Consider the following 17,317-nt stretch of genomic DNA (forward strand, 5'->3'; position numbering starts at 1 on the left):
TAGTCTATCAATTTTTTTTGGTTTATTAAGTTAATCATTAAGAGATAATTTTAGCTTTATTTGATCATGATGAAATATCCTTGAGGATTAACTTGTTCAGCAGATTCATGAGTGTCTATTAATTTCATCTTTAGTGAGACTTTCTACAACAGGCCATTTTTAATTTATTAAGACGGAAACATGGTTCTTCTCTGTTCTTCAAATTAGCATCAGTCAGAATTGTTGGGTTGTTAGGCACAAAATGAATTGCAAAGAGAATTCCCCTTACTCTTTCAGCAAATTCTTATGCCGACCTACAAACTGGAAGACATCCTGGGGTTTATGGAAATGACTAGTATGCTGCCTGCCACGTAAAGGAAATCACTGGGGGTGGGGGTGGGGAGGGAAGGGAATGCGGTGGGTAACATGGCTATAATGGATCATCGAAGGAGTCAAATTCATCTAAAGTTACAGTGGAGATTTTTATAGAACAGAGACGTCACTTCTGTGTGCCAAGATAAATGGTGGTTTCTCAACCTCAACAGTATTGACATTTTGGGCCAGCTATCTGTTGTCAGCAGAGCCCTGGTGGTGTAGCGGTTAAGCGTTCGGCTGCTAACAAGAAAGGTCAACAGTTCAAATCCACCAGGTGCTCCTTGGAAGGCCTAGGGGCAGTTCTACCCTGTCCTATAGGGTCACTATGAGTCGGAATCTCCTTGATGGCAGCAGGTTTGGTTTTTTGGTCCTGTACATTCTTGGGTGTCTAGCAGCTCCCCTGGCTTCTCAACTGCTTCTCTCAGTGTGACAGAAGTCTTCAGACATTGCCAGGTGTCTCCTTTGGGGTCGTAATATACACTGCTGTAGAGGATGTTTTGATGGAACAGGGAGGGGGGAGGCCTTCCATGGCATAAGGAATGAGAGAAAGCTTAAATGCATGGTGCCATTTATTAGGAAAAATTAATATGGTATGGTATAAAGGGGGTGGCGTGTGAAATGGGCTAATAAGAAATTACGCTGGATACAGATCATGGGTGTGTTGAATGCACAATTAGGAGCCGGGGCTTTATTTGGGAGGCGACCTAATAAGTTGTTGAGTGAAGGAGGGATAAGATCAGAGCCTTGTTTTTTAGGAAGATTTAATGTGGCAGTTATTTATATGTAGCCTGAAGTAGAGAGCAGAGAGTGAGAGAACGCAGGGGAAGTCGGGACTACACAAGCAGTACAGGGCAGCAGTAATTCTCGACATGAGTAGCAGCAGTGGAATTGGAGAGGGTTAGTGCCTGCAGTAGGAAAGTAGGAATTCCAGTGAACTGAATGTGAGGATGAGGAAATCAGAAATGACAGATGACTACATGTTAAATTGGAGAGAATGGTAGTGCCGTTAAAAAACTGAAATCACATGATGAGAAACAGGTTGTAGAGGAGTATGACACGTCTCACTTTAAATAGTGATTATTTATACATCTTCAAAATCACCATTCTGGCTGAGTAAATTTTGATTAACTTTGGTGCTGTATACCCTTTTGAAATTCAGTTCAATATTGCTCTTTCTGAACAATGCACCAGATTTGTAGACAAATACTTTATAATAGCCCTTTAGACATCTATTCAGTGCCTACTGTATAGCATGTTAAGTCCTTAAGAGACAAGAATTACGAACAGTCTCTTCCACTAATGAAACAATGTGAGAAGTGTATCAGTATTTGTTCATTTTAGTCCCTGGCCCACTCTCTTCCCCATTCACTTATTGAGTACACAATCTTTAGACAGGAGTAAACCAATAAGTTTACGATCTAGGGATAAATGTGGTCATAAGGTGTGATAAAGTACTATGGGAATACAAATGAAGGAGCAGTGAATTCTGCCCAGGTCCCCTTTAGGTTGGACCTCGCAATCTATCTGGATAGGTATAAAAACTGCGTTTTCTAGGTAGAGGGGACAGCAAAAGGTAGGTAGGAGTGACAATGCCTGGTTTGTAAATGAGAGCTATGGAGATGGCTTGCTTGTATAAACATCTACAAAATTCCAAGGCCCTTAAAATGTTAAGACTTCAGGTTCCAGTAGGCTCCATGCCAGAAATTATGGTATTGTACCCTTACCTTTTTCTAGGTGTCAAAAATTACACTTGGTCACCTAAGAATAACTAGATTGGTGAGTAAAGTAGGTGCCAGTGTCAGTTCACAGACCAGAATTTGTCCATTACTCTCTCTGTGTTCAGAGTAACTAGTAAACCAATTGCCATTTAGTCAACTCTGACTCATGACATCCCTATGTGTGTGAGGGTAGAACTGTGCTCCACAAGGTTTTCAGTGCCCATTTTTTTGTTTGTTTTTCTTGGAATTAGATTGTCAGGCCTTTCTTCAGAGGCACCTCTGGGGGAACTCAAACATCCAATCTTTCATTTAGGAGCTGAATGCGCTGTTTGCACCACCTAGGGACTCCTTGTTCAAACTACCGGTGTGGCCTGTTTCCTCACTGGACCCTGACTAAAACAATATTTATTGTCATATGCCTATATTCTCTTATGTTTGAAGTTTTCTATGATAGAAAGTTACAATAAACCAAATATTTAATCATCCATTAAATATTTTTCATAAAACAAAGGACTGTTTTCTTTTGTCTACTTCTGAGATTACATGAATTTACAACCACAGTCATGATTATATTGTATGTTTTTTACTAATGCATTAAGAGATTTACATAAGTTATCAGTCGTAAGAATATGCGTATTACTCTCAACTGTGTTAACCCATGTTTTTCAAGAGAATACTGGTGAGTACTTACACACAGTGTGACTTGCTGTAGTAGCCTTTTCATAAGCTCTAAAAAGCTTTAACAAATCGATTTAAACCTTTCTGGAAATAACTTCTACTAAGGATTCATAATCAGCATATTCCTTCAGTGACTGTACCAGTTCATCCAGTAGATACTCTCCTTGCATAAAAGCTTCAAGATCATGCAGGGACTTGTTTATTCTGTGATCTGTAACCCGGTTCTGTGGAAAATTGTATGTCCTGATTTTCTCTGACCTTCCTTTAGTTCCAATCTATTTAAAAAAAAAAAAAAGATATAAGACGTAGTTAGATACAAGGCAACTTCACACCTACAGTTCTATCTGGAGGTTAAGTTCTTGATTTAGATTATGAAACACAATGTAAAAACCAAGTTTTACACAATCCCCAAATGAAATGGGAACACAACATAGAGAAAAGAATATGGGCTTTAAAGTCAGACAAATTAGTCTTTGAATTCCATCTCTGCCACTTCAGAGCTCTAGGACTTCAAGAAATTGATTTCAACTCTAAACATCAGCTTCATGATCTGTAAAGTACAAATAACAACACCTACTATACACTAATAATGTATATAAAGGGCCTGGCACATAGTGGATATTCAAATGGTAGCTGAATATATTCAATCTCTGTGAATTACCTAGACATCTTCAGTGGTGACAAAACCCACTGCCATCAAGTCGATTCAGATTCATAGTGACCCTAAAGGACAGGGTAGAACTGCCCCATAGGGTTTCCAAGGACAAGGTGATAAATTATCTATACCGAGGAATTCTTAAAAGGGCTTTGTTGTTAATAGAATTAAACACCAAAAAGGAAGAAAGTAAGTTCACTTTGCTTTTCAATGTTTTTGTACCCATAATTCTCAAGTGATTCAAAATGAATCAATATGTCATTTTTTAATTAATTTTGCTTAAAAGTCTGAGAAAAATGCCCTTGATTGAAGAACACAGGGCAAAGGTGTAAAATCACTATAATCCAAGTATAGCCTTTGGTTAAGCTACTTGAATTGTTTTCTTATTTTGACAATCATATTAAGATAATTCTGGCATATGTAAAAACTAGGTTATCTAAAAATATAATCATTTTTTAGGGGTTATTATAGAATTTCACTTTACCTGAATCTTCCTAGCATTGTATCTTTTACTTGCTGCTGCTTCTAGATGCATGCTGTACAGTTTTGCACGTAACTTTTTCATAGCCATCTCTCTATTTTTCAGTTGAGATCTTTCTTGTTGGCATTCAGAAACAACACCTGAATAGTGTTATGAGAATTAAAGAGTTTTAACAGAAAAATCTTCTTCATTTATTATCAAGGAACACTCCTTTTCCTTCTCATCCTTTTTCTTCTTCCTTGATGACAGGGAAAAATAGGACTCTAACATAAAAGGAAGACTATGAACAAGTAACTTTCATAGAGTTTATAAAAAAAAAAAAAAACTGAACATTTAAGTTTGAGCAATAGTGCAAAGTATTTGCATACTGAAGGCATACATACTAAATAGTAAGTATATATCATTTAATATAGATTGCTTTCCCACACCCTCAGCTCCGGCCACCATATTTTTTTTAGAATAATAACTACTGATTATAGAAGCTGAGATATAAAGAAGGTAAAAATCCTAGGGATTAAAAAAAAAAAAAACAAAACATTGCTGTCAAGGCGATTCCAACTCAAAGCGATCCTACAGGACAGAGTAGAGCTGCCCATATAGGGTTTCCAAGGCTGTAATCTTTACGGAAGCAGACTGCCACATTTTTCTCCTGTTGAGCAGCTGGTGGGTTCGAACTGCTGAACTTCCCATTAGCAGGTGAAGGCTTAATCACTGCACCATCAGGGCTCCTTTACCAGGGATGATCACTATTAATATTTTGGAATATTTCCTTCTAATTTTTTTTTCTATTCATGTTTACGTACTATATGTTACATAAGACATCATTTTAAAGTTTAACATGAGATTTTCCCCATATTCAGAAAAACAAAAACATATCAATCCAGCGCTCCCATCAATCACTACCAATTAATGACAGTTATGCCCATTTGAAATCTGTCAAGAGATTCTTGTATTCTTTAAAGATAACTGAGGCTTCCTGCCCACATACTCTTCATCACATATAAATGGCTGCAGTGACACTTGCAGTCCACACATAGCTCTGCCTAGGAGTATACTGAAGGCTAAGATTTACATACAGTCCCACTGCTTTACTACCTGGAGCCAGAACTCCTAGAGGTCTGTGGGTGGACTTCATGGAAAGAAGCCCTGAAATGACATGCAAAATTTTGCCTATGTCTGTTTCTGGGGAGCAGGTCCAAAACCTTCATTTTCTCAAATGAGTCCATGTCCTCTCCCTCCAGTGATTTAGACCACCTTCTGATGCAGAAAAACCCATAATAATTACTTCACTGTGAGGCATTTTCTAAATAGTGAAAGCTACTTAGAATCTCAGCAGATTATCTGGAAAGACTAGCCACACCTTTTCTTCCTAGTCACTAATATGAAAATCAGTGCTCTCTTTCTGGCTTTGCAACCGTCCTGCACAGCAGTTTCAGCTAAGGGTAAGTCTAAATGAATCAGGTAATTAATAACAGAAGGGTTAGCTGTATATACTCCTCTGTAACTGAGGATCTATTTCAGTGGAGAATTAGTTAGGTCCCTCAGAAACTGATTCTTTCTTCAGTGTCTCATTCTGAAGGAACCAGTGAATACCTGTCGGAAGGTGAACGATCCGGACTGCGCTGTCTGTGGTGTTTACATGTTGGCCCCCAGCTCCAGTGGCTCGCTTAGTATCAATTCTCAGATCTTTAGGATTAATCACCAGGCTAATCTATACATGAGAGAAAAGGTGGGATTTAAAAAAAAAAATTATGCATACCAAATGTCCAAAGACAGGAACTATCCATTTATAAGCACAGTAAAACCTGTGAGAGCCAGAACCTGATGGGACTGTCTTGTTTTCTGGGTCTCAAAAGTTTTTGCCTTTGACTGGGTGCAGGTTACCACTTTGCTATTGCTCCTTTTAGTGGAAAATACTTGTTTTCCTTTTCTGCCTTACACAGGTTCTGGCTTTCGCAAGTTTCACTGTAAAAATATATGCTACATACAAAGCGCAAAAGATTCAGATTTAATTTTAAGAATATAAAGTAGTTAGAAGGATACCATTTTTTAAACTTTTTTTTCGAAGAGTAGGGGGTCAAAGTAATCCTCAAAAACCAGGCTTCTCTATTAAATCACCTTCCTCTTACCACAAAAGCAGAACTTAGCTACTGTTAGAAATGTGAATATGGTTAAAATGAGATTTTATAGTGTACTTCTGAGTTAAAAAAAAATTTAGAAGATAAAGCAATGTTCACTCGAGGACTATAAACCAAAAAATCCAAACCCATTGCTGTCCAGTCAATTCCGACTCATAGCAACCCTACAGAGCAGAAAAGAACTGCCCTGTTGGGTTTCGAAGGAGTGGCTGGTAGATTCGAACTGCTGACCTTTTAGTTAGTAGCTGAGCTCTTAACCACTTGGAAGGGTTTATTTTTTTGGTTTAGTTTTAAATAAAGGGGAGCTATTTTTTTTTTTTTTTAAACATATCTGGAGGCAGAAATGAAGCAAATGGAAATGACAAAGGCCTAGAAGTCAAGGGTAAAGGCTCAGTTCATGAATATACTGGGATCTGATGTCAGGATAATGCTCTGTCCTGGGACTCACCATCAGAACTACCAGATTTAAAAAGCTGTTTCCTGAACAATACGGTGACATGTCTATAACCCCAGGAGTAGGAATCCTACCATTTCATAGGCCTGCCATGTCCCCCTAACTGGCTCCCTCTTTCAGTTGCCAGAAGAATTAAATGAGATGATATAGCGACCTCTGTCTCCAGCTTTTCCTGAAGTGACTAGTATCTAGATGTGGCCCCTACCCTTTCACTACTTTGCTCTCCACAAACTCTTCTTTTCCTCATGTAGACAGCACATAAAAATTAGATCTAAAGAAAGGAACTCCTTTAACCATTACAGAGAGTCAAACAGCACTCTTCCAAAATTAATAAACAGAAACTCTCAATTAAACTCCCTTCACCCCTAAATACTAATACTTCATTCTGAAAGACAAGACAAATATTTCCTATAAAAGTAGCTTTCCAGCAGAAGCGCTGTAAGCAAAGCAGAACTTCCCAACTAAGTTATTTTACAAATATAAACTGAGAATTTGCTTTGTGAAAGTAAAGTACAGTCATTATCAACACTAACAAGACACTTCCATTTTAACGTGTTTGAGTTCTGAAGTAGCAATTCTGTTAAGTCATTACCCTTGTTAAGACAGGATTCTTACTATTAATACCCTGGGAACCTGTCACACTGAAGCAAAAATCATCATAAAGACAATCAGTTTTAGGTTCTATTTCAAATAGAATAAAACCTAGACCTTTTAGCAAAGAAAAATATCGTTTCACCTATGAAAATGGTCTCACAATATCTAATATTAGTGGTAGAGAAAAATTAATAAATTGGTAACACAAGCTAAGATCATTTATAAATTCCTTAATTCTTACCAACTATTTTATAGGGTCATTATGAGTCAGAATCAACTCGATGGCAATGGGTTTTTATTGTTACAGTTAATACTTTTTGGACTGAGATCCTAAATTCTCAAAAGCCAACTCAAAAATATATGATGAAGCCCTGAAGCCCAAATGATAGAGATACTCAGTTCAATACACATAATGTGTTACTCGGGAGGCAAGAAGAGCAACTACCCCCAGGATTCCAAGGAGAGAGGAGATGATGCCTCACCTCGGTAGGCTGGGGTAGAATCGCCACAGTCATGGTGCTCGTGTGGATGCGGCCCTGCCTCTCTGTCTTTGGCACTCTCTGTACTCTGTGCACGCCTCCTTCAAATTTCATGTGCTTATAGGCTTCTGTACCCCCAATGCTGGCAGATGCACGTCTCAGGCCACCTGAAAAACATAGGGAAAGGGGAATTCTTTTATTACTCCTGCCATTTATAAATAATTGGCCATCACTTCTACTATCTAGAAATACATTTAAAAGAGCCTCAAAAGAATACATGTAAGCATACAGATTGTAAACCATATTAATTAAAAAATTTGAACAAGTCTATAATTGTCTTCGTCATCTAGTACTGCTGTAACAGAAATACCACAATTGGATGGCTTTAACAAACAGAAATTTATTCTTTCACAGTCTAGTAGGTTACAAGTCCAAATTCAGGGTGTCAGCTCCAGGGGACGGCCCTCTCTGTCGGCTCTGGAGGAAGATCCTTCTCATCAGTCTTCCCTGGTCAAGGAGCTCCTCAGGCGCAGGGACCCCAGGTCCAAAGGAAGAGCTCTGTTCCCAGTGCTGCTTTCCTGGCGATAGGAGGTTTCCTTCTCTGCTCACTTCCTTTTCCTTTTTCTCTCTTGAGAGATAAAAGGTGGTGCAGGCCACACCCCAGGGAAACTCCCTTTACACTGGATCAGGGATGTGACCTGGCTAAGGGTGGTGGTACAATTCCACCCTAATCCTCTTTAACATAAAAATACAACCACAAATTGGAGGGGAACCAAACAATTATGGGAATCATGGCCTAACCAAGTCAGCACATATCTGTGGGGACACACTTCAATCCATGACGATAATACTCAATGTTTTAATGCTTAATATCTTTATTGCTTACGTTATTAAACCTACAACATGTATAGTGCTAACGAACTGATTAACAGATCTAAAAGACCACTTTTAAAAGACCGTTAGTCATTCAGTGGTTAGTATTACTGAATGACTACCATTTCAGAGGCCATTTTCAAATTGGTATATCTGCATTCAAAATTACTACGTAAATGATGAGCATACTACTACTTAAGCATTCTTGCAAACACACTCTCAGGCCCAGCAATGGTCTTTCCAGGCCTCTTCCTAGGACACATGCAGAGAAATTAAATCCACACTTGTACTCAAATCAGTTTACTAACCTATTTCACTTGGCAAATATTCCAGAGGTTCAAAATGCCACCTTTTAAATGCAGCATATTGCTGATACATCTCAAACATTTCCAAAGTAAACAGCATCGCCTCCTGACCCCCAACTCCTGCGGTCACTTCCAGGATCAAGTCATTTTCATCTGTTTCTTCTGAGGGAACCAAGAGTAAGATAATCTGTAAATACAAAAATACCATCCGTCCTGTAATTATGAACTTCATAAAAAGTTAATATGTAACTTCCAGAAAATATTAATGTTACAACTATATCTTAATGCTATAAGGTTCAGCTAAAGCTTATAGGCTTGTCTTTCTTTTTGGAGTTCATGTATATATACATGAACTTATTCGTAATTCTTATAATTAAATGCTTGCTGTGAGTAGGACACTGTACTGTATGTAAGCAAAAGAAATAGGTGATTCTAGCTCCATCCTCCTGAAATATAAGGCACCACTGGGTAGAAAAACAAATGCCCTGGAACTGCATTTTTTTTTTTTAAGCCTACTTAATATGGAAAAGAAACTTGCAATTTTGGAACTGAAAAGGGCCTTAGAGATAATCTGAACTAATTCCCTCATTTTACACGTAAAAGAAGCTGAGGTTCACAGAGCTTAAACGACTTGTTAAATGGCACAGGGCTTCCTACTGGCAGAGCAGGCACAAGAACTCAAGTCTCAGAGGTCCTAGGTCATTCCTCCTTCCATTACAACAGTATGGTTTGCACTTACGTACTAGATAAATGGATACAGAAAAAGCCTTCGTAGAATAGGTGAATTAGGAAAAAAAGCTACCAACATTTACTGGTTCCTTAACCTGTGCCAGGAACTCAAAAGCATTTTACATACTTTAATTCCTAAAATAATCTTGGGTAGCTTTTAATGTTTCTACCTTACAATGTGAAAACTAAGTTTAGAGGGTATTATGGGTTGAATTGTGTCCCTCAAAAATACGTGATGTCATTCCTAACCCCTATACCTGTGGTGGGGAGCCCTGGCGGTGCAGCGATTAAGCGCTAGAGCTGCAAACTGGAAAAAAAAGGTCGGCAGTTCGAATTCACTAGCTGCTCCTTGGGAACCCTATGGGGCAGTTCTACTCTGACCTCTGTAGGTTGGAATCCACTCAAGAGCAACAGGTTTGGTTTTTATACCTGTGGTTATAAGCTCATTTGGGAATGGGTTTTCTTTGTTATGTTAATGAGGTAGTATTAGTGTAGGACCCACTGCCTTCAAGTCGATTCCGACTCATAGCGACCCTATAGGACAGGGTAAAACTGCCCCATAGAGTTTCAAAGGAGTGCCTGGTGGATTTGAACTACCAACGCTTTGGTTAGCAGCCATAGCACTTAACCACTAAGTCAATCTCTTTTGAGATATAAAAAGAGCACACTGAGCAAGCAACCAAGCAAGCAAACAGAGATGAGGGAAGCCGGATGTCACGCTACGTGAAGATCACTGAGGAGTCAAGGAACAGAAAAGCTGAAGAGAGAAGGGCCTTCATTAATTTGTTTGCTAAAGCTACACTAGGTGACTAAGACAGAGGGGCTGAGTAATCTAGTTGCCCAGTATCATTCTACTAAATAGTGGAAGAGCTAGAACCCAAATCTACTTGATTTCTGAACTGTCACACTATATGTTGATTCGGGCCTATACCTGTTACCACTTTCCATCTCCCTAGCCTATGGTGATAGAACGGGATCACTCAAAAGTTGAACTAATAAGTGGTAGACTTTACTTCTTTGTTACTAGCCAAAGAACAGAAACCTTTAATATAAATGTTCTTCTATTTCACACAAAAAAATTAAGAAAACAGAAGGCAAGCTACCCTAGAACTTTCACCCTATACTGGAACTTTCCCTGCAGAGTAGGTGGAAGGGACATTGATTATCAGTAAGTGCCACATTTGACTAGAGAAAGGGTAGAATCTCTAAAATAAGCCCCCTTCCTCACCTTAATACGTTCTTTCACTTACATCCAGAGACAACTGCTGTAAATCTTTAAGCTCTGCTTTGTAGAATTAGGAAATTCTGGTAGTGTCATGGTTAACTGCTGCAGCTGCAACCAAAGGGTTGGCACTTTGAATCTACCAGGCGGTCCTTGGAAACTCCATGGGGCAGTTCTACCCTATAGGGCTGCTATGAGTCAGAATCGACTCGACAGCAACGGGTTTTTTGGTTTTATAGAATTAACAAAGAGCAAAGCTTGGTTCTAATTTCATATAATGCTTACCCTTCATTTAACTCCTATAAGTTCTCTTGCAATCCTCAGGGATATAAAACCAAAGCAATACAATTCAGTTCTTAAAAATATGAGGGCCCACTCTAGGTCTTACAGCCAGAATGCTCCTCAGAAGGATGACGAGACTTCATCATACGTACTTTGGACATGTTGTCAGGAGGGAGCAGTCCCTGGAAAAGGACATCACGCTCAGTAAAGTAGAGGGCCAGTGAAAAAGAGGAAGACCCTCAACGAAATGGACTGACACAGTAGCTGCAACCATGGGCTCAAGCATAACGATTCTGAGGACGATGCCGGACCTGGCAGTGTTTCCTTCTGTTGTACACGGAGTTGCTATGAGGAAGAACCGACTCGATGGCTAGCTAACAACAGAACAGCTTAAATGCTTTATTTCTGCGAAGACCATACCTGATGTTTCAGTTGAGTTATTTCTTTTTGACACAAAGTTATTTCATTCTCTGCAAGTTTCCTTAAGTCTTCATTCTCATCTAATAAAAAAGGCAGCAGGTTAAGTTTTCCGTAATTAGTGTCAAATTGCCAACAGATTTCAAGGTAAGAATTGTTATTGCAGCTGAAGAGAAAATGTCCATCTTGCCCTTTTAATAACTGCCATTAATTAAAAGAAGCATTTTATACAGTAGTCTTCATAAGCATATAGCTTAAATTTTTTTTTCTGATGACAAGAAAGTATAAATAAAACTAAAATATCAAAACATGAAGCTAATTAAAAAGTTATAGTCTCATCGCCAAGAAATATATGAAAAAATATGCTTAGTGTTCCAACTTAGACTGTACTAATAACAAATGAATGCCCCGAGCTAGTTGGAAAGACCAGAAGGGCAACAGAAGAATCTACCATTTAAATCAGAATTATAAAGGTAGAAAGTTATTGTCTTATCAGTAAATGCTTCATTAGCATAAGTGTACACCCAAAGATTTTGACACTGTCTAATGTTTACAGAACATTGACATGTTTTAGTTGTCTCTCTCGTGTTTCACCCTAATCCTTTTAATCCTTGAGCTGTTGTTTTTACCTTACAAAATATATTGTCTCTTATTTGCTCTACCCTACAGACAACATGAAGGAGCCCTGGTGGCACAGTGGTTAACCACTCAGCTGCTAACCGAAAGGTCAGTGGTTCAAAACCACCAGATGTTCTGTGGCAGAAAGCTCCTTCTGTAATGATTCAAAAAAAACCTTCTGTAAAGATTCCAAAAACGCCAAACCCATTGCTGTTGTGTTGATTCTAACTTATAGTGACCCCAGAAGACAAAGTAGAACTGAATCACAGGGTTCCAAGGCTGTAATCTTTATGGAAGCAAACTGCTGCATCTTTCTCCCAGGGAGCATATGGTGGATTTGAACCGCTGACCTTTCAGTAAGAAGCACAGCACTTAACCATTGAACAACCAGGGCTCCTCCATAAAGACTTAAAGTGTTAAGAAGCAAAGACTTCACTTTAAGGACCAAGGTGCACCTGACCAAAGCCATGGTGTTTTCAATAAGCTCATATGCATGGGAAAGCTGGACAATGAATAAAGAAGAATATACCACGGACTTGCAGAAAAATGAACAAATCTGTCTTGGAAGAAGTACAGTCAGAATGCTCCTTAGAAGTAAAGATGGTGAGAATTTGTCTCACGTACTTCAGACATGTTACCAGGAGGACCAGTCCCTAGAGAAGGATATCATGCTTGGTAAAGTAGAGGGTCAGCGAAAAAGAGGAAGATCGTCAATGAGATGCACTGACATGGTGGCTGCAAAAACAGGCTCAAACAAAGACTGTGAGGATGACACAGGACCTGGCAGTGTTTCGTTGTTTGTACATAGGGTCGCTGAATCAGAACCAACCTGACAGCACCTCACAACAACACAAAATGTTGGACTTGAAGCACTTACTGATGAAGATCAAAGACTACAGCCTTCATTATAGACTACACTTCAACATAAAAACAAAAATCTTCACAACTAGACGAATAAGCAACATCATGATGAACTGAGAAAAGACTGAAGTTGTCAAGGATTTCATTTTAATTGCAGCCACAATCAACAGCCATGGAAGCAGCAGTCAAGAAATCAAACGACTTATTGGGAAAATCTACTGCAAAAGCCCAAGCCCAAGCCCCATGCCGTCGAGTTGATTCCGATTCATAGCGACCCTGCAGGACAGAGTAGAACTGGCCCATAGAGTTTTCAAGGACCGCCTGGTGGATTCGAACTGCTGACCCTGTGGTTAGCAGCCACAGCACTTAACCCCTATGCCACCGGGATTTCCCTACTGCGGAAGACCTCTTTAAAGTGTTAAAAAAAAAGGTGTCACTTTGAGGGCTACGGTGCACCTGACCCAAGCCATGGTATTTTCAGTTGCCTTACAGGCATGGGAAAGATGGACACTGAGTTAGAAAACAGAAGAATTAACACCTTTGAATTATGGTTTGGTGAAGAATACTGAATATACCACGGACTGCCAGAACAGTGAATTTAAGTCTGTCCTGAAAGAAGCAGAGCCAGAGTGCTCCTTGGAAGTGAAGATGGCAAGACTTCATCTCAGGTATGTTGGACATGTTATCAGGAGGGACCAGTCCTTGGAGAAGGACATCATGCTTGGTAAAGCAGAGTCAGTGAAAAAGGAAAACCCTTGACAAGATGGACTGCCATAGCGGCTGCAACGGTGGGCTCATACATAGCAACAGTAGTGAGGATGGCGCAGGACCAGGTAGTGTTTCGATCTGTTGTACACAGGGTGACTATGAGTCGGAACTGACTTGATGGCACCTAACAACAAAATGTTGCAAATCTGCTATTCCTTGAACCTCTCCTCTTCCTTAACAGAATACAGTGGTTAAGAATATGAGATTTGGAGTCAGTCAAATCCAACCTCTATTTTTTGCAACCATGAGCTGAGTTATTTTACCTCTTTCTGTCTCAGGTTCCTCTTCTGTCGAATGGGCTAAAAAAGCCTACCTCATAGTTTATGTGAATTAAGTTAATACTAAGAGTGCTGACCAAAGCCTGGAGCATAGTCAAGAGCTCAATAAAGGTTAGGCAGTCCCTGGGTTATGAATGCCTGAATCACTACATACAACCTGTAGTTATGAACCAACCTCAGTAAAGCCTATTATATTAAATTTGAGGTACATACAATGGTTTATTATAACAAAGGGGCATTATTTTTCGATGTGCATCAAAACATTATTGTATTATGTTAAAGATGTTTTGTGTACCTAGAAATACTTAGTTTTTTTTAATGCTTAGAAAGGTACACTATACCCTACATACTAAGACAAAAACACTTGTCTAACTGATGTTCCCATACCTGTTCCAACTTACATACAAATTTGGCTTAAAGACAGACTTAGGATCAGAACTGTTTTGTAATCCAGGGACCACATGTATTATATCCTTTAAGAGTGGGCTTTTATCCCTTTGTAAAGCCTTCCCAACAAGTTCTCCTTATCAGCTGCATAATTATTTGTCTCCCCCAGTAGACCCTCACTAGAGCCTTGCTACTCAGGTGTCGTTCATGGACCAGCAGCTCCACATCCCGTGGAACTTGCAGAAACTCTGGGCCCATCCCAGACTTGTATGCACGTGTATCACCTGGGAAACTTGTTCAAATGCACAGTCCTAGGTCTCAAGTGTCTGAGTCATAAGTGTGGATTTAACAAGCACCTCTCCTGATATTATTGCAGGTGGTCACCTCACTATGAGAAACACTATCTGGAGCACAGGACAGAGACAGCGCCAGGAGCACAGGACAGAGACAGCGCCATACTTGTCCTTGGTGGGCTAATAAACTCTCGGCAGAGTATCCAGACAATAAACGTCAACTTAACTTCTATAGAAGGGGACGGAGCGCTGTACCATGGACGCAAACAAGGGAGAAGAAAGCAGAATGCACCACGCTGACCCAAACCAAAAAAAGGCTGCACCTGAGCCCAGAGCCTCAAATTCTGGTAGACTGTGGACACCTGGACAGCGGCTTAACGGAAAAAGCAAACAAATTTCCTCTGCATCCGCTGCCTGGGTCCGGCCCGTACCGTGCAGCAAGTGCTCGGTCTCCCGCAGCTCCTGCTCCTTCTCTCTCAGCCGTTTGGCCACCACTGCCAGCTCGGGCCCCCTGGCCTGCAAATGGACTTCAGACTTTGCGTGGCGCTCGAGGAAGGTCCGCAGGGGTCCGCCGCAGGCGAACAGCTCCTCCAGCGGTCGGCTTCCGCAGCTCAGGGACCGGCGGGCCTGGACCGGAGCTCCACGGGACCAGAGGCACCGCGTCGCCTCCCACAAGAGCCGAACCCGCATAGCGAGGTCGAGCCCATTAAGCCCTTCCAGGCCGGAAGGTCCGAACAGAACAAGTCTCGCGATACGGTGGGGCCTCGGAAACACGCGAGAGCTTGCCGCACCCCCGCCGGCGTACGCGCTAGATTTAAAGAGCCTCCCGGAAGCTGCCTGAAACTTCCGGCCGGGCGTTAAAGGGTCAGATTAGTCGCCGGAAGTTGGGGGGCAGGTCAGGAAGTAGAAGGGGCGGGGCTGTCGGCCTGGCGGCGGCCCGCCCCGCGGAGGCGGGGCCGTGCGGTGCGGTCCGATGACTCAGGGCGGCTTCTTTGGACGCTTAGTCAGAACCGCTTCCCCGGGGGACCTGGGCGGTGCAAGGGGAGAGCTGGCAGTGAGGATTTATTTCCCAAGCGCTGAGCGAGGGCTTCAGGTGGCGCAGTGGAGGGCAGTGTAGTGTCGACTACAAGGACTGCGGTCTCAGCCACGGAAGACTTCTTCAGTGCCAGCCTGGCCTGTCATCTCTAAGGGGGAAATGCAGAGTGTTCATCTGTGTGTGTGTGTGTGTCTGTGCGTCTGTGTGTCTGTGTGTCTTTCCGGCGGTGGATCAGGCTCGCGTTAACGAGGGTGTGAGAAGTGTGTCGTAAGGCAACCACGGAGTGGTATTGCAAAGTCTGCTTTCCTGCCCTTTATCTGCCAAGTAACTTACTTGCTTTTAGCTTCCTTTCTCAGCGAACCACCGGCCCATCTCACATATTTATAGTTATTGTCAGCTTCTTTTTTAAGAGGTTGTTTGTGTTCCAACAAAGGCTTCCGAGCACCTCCTCCGGTGCCCTAGCCCCCCTCTCCCCCTCAAAACTGCAGGTGGCAGAAAGGCGCAAGGAATTCTGAAGTTCATTGGAATACTGCTTTGCAGTTCTCAAAAGACGTTTTCACAGCCCACCAGAGGAGTGGGTGTGAGAGAGTGAGTACAACCAAGACATACCTGAGGGATGCTAGAACACCTGGGGACGCCCACTACCTAACCTGTCAGACACTAAGTGCTGAGCGTTTACGCTGTTGACAGCTGAAAGAGCCTGTAACTTATTCTTAAAAACAAAACGAAACAAAACAAAAAAAAGCGAGAGCCCTTGACATGATTAAAACATCCTTAAGTCATTAATCAAAACTATCCAGGTTAAGTATAAAATTCTTTAAAAATGAGTTTGCTTTGCCTCTATTCTTCCCTTCACACTACATACAAATGCAAAGTGAAATTGAAGAATCAAAGAACTCGCCAAATAATATAGAGCAAAAATAGGTTTGCTTACTTCAAAGCTCCAGCTAAGTACCTCAATTCTTTAACTTTGAATTCATATTCACACCACGCTGCTTTATAAAAATTGTTTCTCTTTAGGATAGTGCTAGGTATCACACATTTTTTTTTTTTTAATTCTGTTCTTAATATAGAACAGGCTTGGTCAGGTTGTTCACATTTCTATTCATGTTTATTTTCGAATCCTAAACTCAACGTCGATTTTTTTTTTTAACCATAGAAAATCCTGGCAGTCATTTAAACTCAAAATGATGAATCTCATCAGAATTCTCAAAACATAAGTAATTTCAAAAATATTTATAAAAGGTGCATAATTGTAATAAACAATAACCTTATAGAACAATGTAAAGAATCCAACCAAAATTTATTCTTTTCCCTCAGATGCAGAAACACTTGTAAGTAAAACAAATAAGTTAGTGTACCTTTTCTATACTGTTACACCAATGAGGAAACAGTAACTTGTCTATGGATACATTGGTGAATTCTTTATTAATTCAAAACAGTTTAAGAAAATCGGTATAATGCATATGCATTTTACAATAATATCCATAAGTTTCCACAATATAGTCAAATAAAACAATTGTAGTTTTACTTTGAAAACAAAACATACTTAGGGTAAGACTTCTGAATTTTCTTACATTATCGTCATGCTCAAATTCTATTACATGTAGAAAATCTAGCATTTTCAGGAAGTCTATTTTTGTATGTAGGTAAAAAGATAAAATAGATTTAAGGAAAGGAAAGAAAAGCCCAGAAAA

At 40.5% G+C, this 17,317-nt stretch overlaps 1 protein-coding gene across 8 annotated transcripts; it reads right to left on the reverse strand.

Annotated features, from left to right (window-relative positions):
* Positions 1-941: 941 nt before the first annotated feature.
* Positions 942-16,684, reverse strand: MTRF1L (mitochondrial translation release factor 1 like). Of its 8 annotated transcripts, none has more exons than XM_064292390.1 (7): positions 14,908-15,011; positions 11,383-11,462; positions 8,733-8,891; positions 7,555-7,718; positions 5,480-5,597; positions 3,890-4,026; positions 945-3,025 (listed from the first exon to the last, which is right to left on the reverse strand). In XM_064292390.1, exons 3-7 carry the CDS (start codon positions 8,827-8,829, stop codon positions 2,825-2,827), a joined length of 717 nt encoding a protein of 238 aa, XP_064148460.1. In that variant the 5' UTR covers positions 8,830-8,891; positions 11,383-11,462; positions 14,908-15,011; the 3' UTR covers positions 945-2,824. The 8 variants fall into 8 exon arrangements, with proteins under 8 accessions (XP_023402450.1, XP_064148460.1, XP_064148455.1 ...); XM_010591913.3 differs by having other exon boundaries at positions 947-3,025; positions 8,733-8,916; XM_003404050.4 differs by lacking the exon at positions 14,908-15,011 and adding an exon at positions 15,016-15,509 and having other exon boundaries at positions 951-3,025; positions 8,733-8,916.
* Between the last annotated feature and the right edge of the window lie 633 nt (positions 16,685-17,317).

This window comes from Loxodonta africana, chromosome 1 (genome assembly GCF_030014295.1).
Source record: "Loxodonta africana isolate mLoxAfr1 chromosome 1, mLoxAfr1.hap2, whole genome shotgun sequence".
NCBI classification, from domain to species: Eukaryota; Metazoa; Chordata; class Mammalia; order Proboscidea; family Elephantidae; genus Loxodonta; species Loxodonta africana.

Excerpts from the sequence above, each read along its gene's own strand:
- MTRF1L (XM_003404050.4), bottom strand. The coding sequence starts at position 15,274 with ATGCGGGTTCGGCTCTTGTGGGAGGCGACGCGGTGCCTCTGGTCCCGT. Across the intron at positions 8,917-11,382 it reads TAACTCAACTGAAACATCAG|ATTATCTTACTCTTGGTTCC; the intron begins GTATGGTCTTCG and ends TTGTATTTACAG. Across the intron at positions 7,719-8,732 it reads ATATTTGCCAAGTGAAATAG|GTGGCCTGAGACGTGCATCT; the intron begins GTTAGTAAACTG and ends TATGTTTTTCAG.